The sequence below is a fragment of the Aquarana catesbeiana genome, linkage group LG01, assembly GCF_042186555.1.
Source record: "Aquarana catesbeiana isolate 2022-GZ linkage group LG01, ASM4218655v1, whole genome shotgun sequence".
Classification (NCBI taxonomy): domain Eukaryota; kingdom Metazoa; phylum Chordata; class Amphibia; order Anura; family Ranidae; genus Aquarana; species Aquarana catesbeiana.
Window position 1 is genome coordinate 141,647,120 of NC_133324.1, and position 8,048 is coordinate 141,655,167.

The 8,048-nt window shown below is 41.4% G+C and overlaps 1 protein-coding gene across 1 annotated transcript in view; it reads left to right on the plus strand.

Moving 5' to 3' along the window:
- MRPS27 (mitochondrial ribosomal protein S27) overlaps positions 1 to 4,658 on the plus strand; it is a 176,004-nt gene extending 171,346 nt beyond the window's left edge. Inside the window, exon 11 of the mRNA XM_073624391.1 lies at positions 2,728 to 4,658. Coding sequence (XP_073480492.1) covers positions 2,728 to 2,970 — 243 coding nt within the window. The 3' untranslated portion in view covers positions 2,971 to 4,658. The remainder of the gene's footprint in view (positions 1 to 2,727) is intronic.
- The last annotated feature ends 3,390 nt before the right edge of the window (positions 4,659 to 8,048 follow it).

The following is an 8,048-nucleotide window of genomic DNA, read 5'->3' on the forward strand; positions in this document are numbered from 1 at the left end:
CCTCTGCCACCCATAGACGCATTAATGCTGCATGTGGGCATTAAAGGCCACATTCTTTGCCACCACATTTGTTTTCATCTGAGTAAGTAAAAAGGCACATTGAGATAATGTACATGTAGCCTTACAGGGGAACTAAAGACTGCAATACCTGCCTACCTTCCAGCGATGCAAGCTCCCTCACCAGAACTTCCATCATCACCCAGTTCAGCCGTCTTGATTGGCCAGCCTGTGATGACATAACTTCTTCATGAGCGCACTGGAGATAATTCGTCCCGGCAGCAAGACGTGCTGAAATTGTATACTGCACTACATACAGAGGGTAAAATAATTATTAAAAACTTCACAATTTTTGTAGGTAAATATATTTGTAAAGGTGCTATTTACATGAAATTTTGACCACGTCATTAACAACCCATGCAATCCATACATACAAAGAAACCAAAATAAAAAGGTTCAGAAATTAAGTTATGTGTCATAAAATGGAATGACACAGGGAAAAAAAAACTGAGCATGGAAAGCCATGACACCAACTGAAATCTATCAGTTAGACCCCTTTCACACTGGGGCGGTGGGTGTGTCGGCAGTAAAGCGCCACTATTTTCAAAGATGCTGCTAGCAGGACTTTTTTTAGCATCCTGCCAGTGCACCGCTCCAGTGTGAAAGCCCTCAGGGATTTCACATTGGAGAGACAGCAGTGGCTCTTTCAGGGCGCATTGCAGGTGCTATTTTTAGCGCTGTAGCGCCTGCAAAGCACCCCAGTGTGAAAGGGGTCTAATTAGAAAGCAATTCTGCCCCTTATCAGTGCAAATTAATATCAGCTGGTTCAGTCTCAACTGATGACCAATAAATAGGTGTCTGATTACCAAGGTGTCCAACAAGAAACATCTCATGATGGGTAAAACCAAAGAGCTCTCTCAAGACCTTTGCAACCTTATTGTTGCAAAACACACTGATGGCATTGGTTACATAAGGATTTCTAAACTTTTGAATGTTCCAGTGAGCACTGTTGGGGCCATAATCCAGAAGTGGAAAAAACATAATTTCACCATAAACCAGCCAGAACTAGGTAAAAATAATTATCGGAAGAGTTGTCCAAGAGCCAAGGACCACTTGTGGAGATCTTCAGAAAGACCTGGAATTAGCAGGTACAATTGTTTCAAATAAAACAAATAAGTAATGCTCTCAACCGCCATGGCCTGTATGCATGCTCTCGCTCTCTGCTCAAGACTCCATTGCTGAAGAAAAAACATGTTGAAGCTCGTTTAAAGTTTGCTGCACATTTAGACAAGACTGTGAAATACTGGGAGACTATAGTCTGGTCAGATGAGACCAAAATTGAACTCTTTGGATACCAGAATATGCACCATGTATGGAGGTCAAATTGCACTGCACTTCACCTCAAAAACACCCCCATACCAACAGTGATGTTTGGAGATGGGAACATCATGGTGTGGGGCTGTTTTCCAGCATACGGTACTGGCAAACTTTATGTAATTGAAGGAAGGATGAATGGAAAAATGTACCAAGATGTTCTTGATAAAAAATCTGCTGCCATCTACCAGGATGATGAAGATGAAACAAGGGTGGGCATTTCAGCAAGACAATGATCCTAAACATGAAGTCAAGGAAACTCTCAATTGGTTTCAAGGAAAGAAAATAAAGTTGCTAGAATGGCCCAGCTAATCACCTGACTTGAATCCAATAGAAAATCTATAGAAAGAACTAAAGATCCGAGTTCATAGAAGAGGCCCATGAAACCTTAAAGATTTGAAGACTATGTAGAAGAATGGGCCAAAATCATACCCGAATAATGCATGCGACTAGTTTCTCCATACAGGAAGTGCCTCTCATTGCCAGCAAAGGATTTTGTATGAAGTATTAAATAAATTTCAGTTTTCAATATTTTTTCCCTGTGTAATTCCATTTTTTTTACACATAACTTATTTTTCTGAACATATTTGTTTTGGTTTCTTTGTAGGTATGGATTGCATGGGTTGTTTCTGACATGTGGTGAAAATGTCATGGCAGTAGCACCTTTAAAAATATATTTTCCTAGAAAAATGGTGAGGTGTTCAATACTTTTTTTTACCCATTGTATGTCTCTTCTGCAATAAAGTACTGTATGCATCTTCTGCATTAAAACCTTCCTGCTAGCATTTTTTCTTTAAAGCAAAGTTCTACTTTACCTTGCGTTTCCCAAATTTTTTGTGAAAGGTTAAACACGTGATCAGAAAATACATAAGCAGAGGTTGTTTTAAGTTTTGTCAAAACAATCATAAGAGCAGCTGAAGTCATGTGGAAACTCAATTTCCCTCCCTTCCCTGTATCCCAAGCCTCCCTATTAGTCACCCAGATCAGTGCCTAAGTTTGTTATAGGTTTAAATGGTTATTAGAGTATAGTGGTCCTTTGGGTTAGCGTTACACAAGACTTTGTCAGATGAGAACTTTTCCCAAAAAGCTTTGTATGCCCAACAGGATCAGAGTAATTCTTCTTAGCTGCCATACAGAAATGAGAGTGATCATCAGGTCTTCCACTCAGATTTTGATTGCACTGTTTGTATTAAAAAATAATACGGACTTGAAAAGTTCTTGAGTGTCACTGGCGAATCTCCTTATTAGCCTGTAGCCGTTGCAGTAGATTTGTAAAAGAAATTCTAAATTAATATGTAATGTTTGATACTCATTTAATTTGTATTAATTGGTCATGTTTTCCAATCTTTCCACCAGGAACTTCACGGAAAGCTTGAATCTCTTGATAAAATTGAGACTACTGACCTACTGAACCTGACCACACAATTGGTCCTTGAGAAGCTGCCTGAATGTGAGAAGCCAGACATTGAAAAATATGAAGCACAACTCAGGGAATGGCAAAATGATGAGGCGGGTATGATAGCAAGAGAGAAAGAGATAAGAGAGAAAGCAAAGGAGGAGTACGAGGCCAGACAGGCAGCCAAGTCCGCTGCCCAGTAAACTGTTTTAAGCTGACGTGTATGATTCGATTCACTCTATGGATCATCTCCCCATATTAGCTGCCATTGTACTCTGTCATTACCCTCAGCTTTGTTATACTATTCAGTAGTCTTATTGGGTTAGTGAAACCTCGGACAATGTTTGGTTCATCCAGATGTTGGGCTAAGACTTTCCTAAATCTGATTCATGTTCATATAAGACAAAGAAACTTTCTAAAAAACAAATTGAAATTTATGCAGATAATTATATTGATTTTTGAGGTCATTACATCCAGACTCCAGGTATGCCAGAAGCATGTAACTAAACACAGATCTACGACTAGTTCTGTATTTTTTATTTTTATTTATCTGGATTTATTTTACTGACTTAAGTTGTTGGTCCAGTCGGTTGCCATGTCCTTTCCCAAACTAGACTCTACTGTGATACACAATACATCTTCTTTATAAGGCTGACAAAAGGAATATTTTTGACCTGACAGTAACAGACCAAGCTAGCCCCATTGTTCAGTGGAGTAATTAAAAAGTAGTTGTGGCCACAATGCACCATCAGTGTATCAATCTAATGCAGTAATTTTTTCAGTATGTTAAATCATGGCATGGACTTGTTCTGCAATAAGCTATAGTGATTTGTGGGGATATATTCAACTTTAAAGCTGAAGTTTAGCTAAAATGTATTTTTAGCCCCACAGCATTTTTGACCTAACTTACCTGTAATGAAATATGTCCCATGTTGCGGAGGCATCTGGATTCTGTAGAAATTTTCACTGCAGCGATGTCCTGCCCTCTTCTTGTCTCTGATCTTCTGGCGCACAGGTGGTTAACACCTTCGGGTCTATGGGCTGATATCAACAGTTAAAGTTCCTGATGGGGACCGGTCACTCTTTCCCTTTCATCCACTGAGAAAAGTTAAGCAGGCCATAGATTGTGCGAATTTCTTTCCTGCAACCACGGGTTACAGGAAAGAAATTCGCACAATTCCCTCATCAACATAGACAGTGCTGACACAGGAATCCCTCCTGCCAAGCAATTGTCTTCTCCCAGTGGGGAAGGGCAGAGGAAGCCATCCCCGCCAGAAGATAGTGATTATCGCTAGAGGCTATAGCAGCCGCAAGCGGATCCAGCAGGTTGGTTGTACCCAAGTTGATAGATCAGTCAACTCAACTTTCAGCCTGCCCACTAATGGTTTGAATCTTGGCTGGTTCCTGCTGAACTGGCCACGATTTGAACCGTGTATGGCCGGCCTTATTTCATTGCTTTTACTGCACTGTATGTTACAGGCAGTGGAAGCATTTAAAGGACTCTTGTCAGTGGGTGGGTCCTCATTGAGAGTCTTTTTTGTATTGAATTCAGCCCAGAGACCCAAAGCTAACCTCATGCTTGCTGGAAGTTCAGAAACGGGAAGCGAATGGGTCATCCCTGCAGTGAAGACTTCTACAGGATCCAGCTGCCTGCACAATGTGGGACATACTTCATTACAAGTAAGAAAGTTCACTGAAGCTGTAGGCCTAAGAATATTTTTAAGCTAAACTTTGCATTAAAGGAAATTTGCTTCGTTCTCTTTTTCTATTGAAAGTTACTCTTGTCTTTGATCACTTTTGAGCCTAACGGAAAATTAGGCATTTCTTTTTTGTACAGGTATTCACAACTTGTGTATTATATGATAATAAATGCTTGTTATGATTTTGGAAAGCTTTGTTCTTCTTATGTTTGTGTGTTCGTTTCCTAAACTAAATGTGGAGTGGTGCACAATGATATAATGCTTGCTGGACTTCTGCTTCATGCTGAAGACACGCAATTGGACAGTGCAAGCAATGATAATATGCAAGGTGCAGTTACCCATAGCAATAAGAAATCACATATTAGCTGGCACCTCTAAACCCAAATCCACTTTGATGTTCTAGGTAACCACCTCCTGCATACACACACCCACTCCAGTTGCCCTTTTTTAAAAAAACATTTCACCACCTCTCTATGCAAAATAAGTATAACTAAAGGCAATTTTTTTTTTTTCGTTTTGGACAGAGTGGAGAGGGAATAGAACACATGTTGGTTGCCTTTTGTGTCCCCATTAGGGAGATTCACACTCTTTATTTGTCCTGTTTACCACTGCCATTGAAAGTAAAAGAAAATGGATGGCCCCAAGGGATTTCCTCTCACTTCCTGTTTTGGCTATGGGTCAGGAAGTGAAGGTAAATATTTCCACTTTCAGTTGCAAAATGTTTGTGGGTTTCCTTGCATGAACTGCTCATTTCAAAATCGGAGCTTTGACCAGGGCAATTTTTATCTTTTTTATCTTAATGCATATAAAAAAAATAAAACCTTTTTATCTTAATGCATATAAAAAAAATAAAACCTTTTTATCTTAATGCATATAAAAAAAATAAAACCTTCTGCCTTTACAGAAGCATACTTTCTAAGGACGTTCTAATCCCTGGCACCCAATCTGAAACACAGGATTCCAATTTCATGGATGTGAAGTGATGGTAAACTTAGGGGTGTATTTACTTTTTCCATATGACAAATCTGCATTTCTTATTCATTTTATTTTTTGAGCCATATTGAATCCTTATCATGCTGAAAAACTCATTTCTGGTTCAACTCCAATGTTTGTAAAGCTGGTCTCACATTCTCATCAAGCACACTATGATATGGTGCAGAATGTATAGTTGACTCAATGAATGGCAGTTGCTCAGGCCCTGAAGCAAAGCAACTCCAAGCCATAACGTTTCCACCACCATGTTTCACAATTGCAATGAGGTTCTTCTCCTGCAACACCTCAGTCTTCAGTTTACGGCAAACATGACTCCTTTTGGGTCAACCAAGCCACTCTATCTTTGAACTATCAATCTTTAGCACACTTCGAGTTCCAGAAGGCCTGGTATTTGCCTGTATGTTTAATGGCAAACTGCAATATTGCTCCAATGTTCTTCTTGGACAGCAAACACTTTCCCTTAACACACCTCTGCAGGTGGAATTGATGCAATCTCTTTCTGATTGTAGATGCATAGACATATACTGCAGTGTTGCAAGAGTTACCTGAACACCCCGCAATGAAAATGTGGGGTTTTTGGAGAAATTTTAAGCATCCAACAAGTCAGTTCTTTGGTTGAATTGGACAAATTAGCAGTTGTTTGAAGCCTATGCCTCTGTTACAGCAAGCAGCTTGCTATGGGGGCAGCGGAGCCAAGCCACAGCTCCCTGTGTCCATTCAGACACAGAGCTGCACCCCGGCTCTGCCCCTTTCTCTCCTCAGTGGCTGACTGACTTTGACAGCAGCGGGAGCCAATGGCACCTCGCTGCTGTCTCAGCCAATGAGGACCGGAGTCCTGGGCAGCCGAGACACTCCTGCAACATCACTGGATCTAGATGGGACTCAGGTAAGTAATAGAGGGGCTGCTGCACACAGAAGGCTTTTTATCTTAATGCATATAAAAAAAATAAAACCTTCTGCCTTTACAGAAGCATACTTTCTAAGGACGTTCTAATCCCTGGCACCCAATCTGAAACACAGGATTCCAATTTCATGGATGTGAAGTGATGGTAAACTTAGGGGTGTATTTACTTTTTCCATATGACAAATCTGCATTTCTTATTCATGTATCACAGGACACAGTAGGGTTAATTCTTATGCCATTGGATTATGCTTCCCCTCCAGGTTATTGGAAACTGGCAAATAGCAAAGCTTGACCCAGCTCTGCATAACTACTCCCACTTCCAGCATTGCCTGTGTTTTTTTGCTAGTGTCTGTAGGTGATGGACACGTCTTTCTACTGAGAGAGTCTCAGCATTGTGTGTGTTTACTGAACCTTGGTGCTCTATAGCCCTACAGATTACTATTTCCAGGGGTACTATACCCTGGACCCTGGAAGGAAGAACAGGGGAAGGCCTGTAAGCTGCAACTGGCACTGGATCTCACATGTGGCAGTCACCCTGACAGGCGGCTGCAATGCACTAGTTAGCTGGTGGGGTGCTACATAAGTCTAGCGCTGTGGTCTGCTGAGGCAGGGCCCTGTTCCTGATGAGCCTGCAGGGTATGCCTGACCAGGAGCAGGTGAAGATTTAGCCATTTGTCGGTTCTGCTGCTACCACGTAAGATGCCCCTAGTGATCTTTCCTTGCCTTTGGCCTGTATGAGGGATTTGAGCATGGTCAGCGATTTCTAAGCAGTGGTGTTCAGGTTGGTTGGCACCACTAGAGGGCAAAATCATCCAGCCCTTTGAGCAAACTGCCTCCTACTACCACTAAATATTTAAAATTTTGACTTATTAGTCCAGAGCACCTGCTGTCATTTTTCTGCACCCCATTTTCTATGTGTTCTTGTATAGTTGAGTCACTTAACCTTGTTTCCACATTAGAGGTATAGCTTTTTGGCCACAATCCTCTCATGAAGACTTCTTGCCAGACTTTTCTGGACAGTAGACGGGTTTATCTGAGTCTTGCTGGTTTCCACCAGTTCTGTGCTGACGGAACTGCTGGACATCTTTCATCTGCTGCATCACGTTTCCTTGGCCAACCACTGTGTCTACGGTCCTCAACATTGCCTGTTTCTTTGTGCTTCTTCAAAAGAATTTGAACACATGAAACCCCATTCTGCTTTGAAATCTTAGCCTGGGAGAGACCTTGCTGATGCAGTATAACTTCCTTGTGTGCCGAACGGCCGGCTTCTGTCAGACCAGCTGCCATACACATGGGCCGAATGTCGGCTGTTTCTTATCGAACCTTCCAATGTCACCCAGCATTCGGCCCGTGTGTACTAGGCTTAACTATTTAAAAGCATTTCCTCCCCCTCCACCTACCTATCCTGTATAAAATAAAAAAAATGTGTGTACATACTTTTTTTAAATTCGGTCTAGTCAAGTGGCCCTGCAGCTCCAGTTCCCCTGTGTTAAAGGGTGCAAGACAATGGCTGCTTTATCCTCTCTCCTGCAGAAGCCACTCTTTGACACAGGCGAGCCAAAGATGCAGGTTCATGTGACTGGACTGGAGCAGATTAAAAAGGGGTAAGTACACAGATCTTTTGTATACACTGTTTTCAGGCTAGTTAGTGGGAAGGATCATTTTTAGGAAAAGCTAGGCTTTA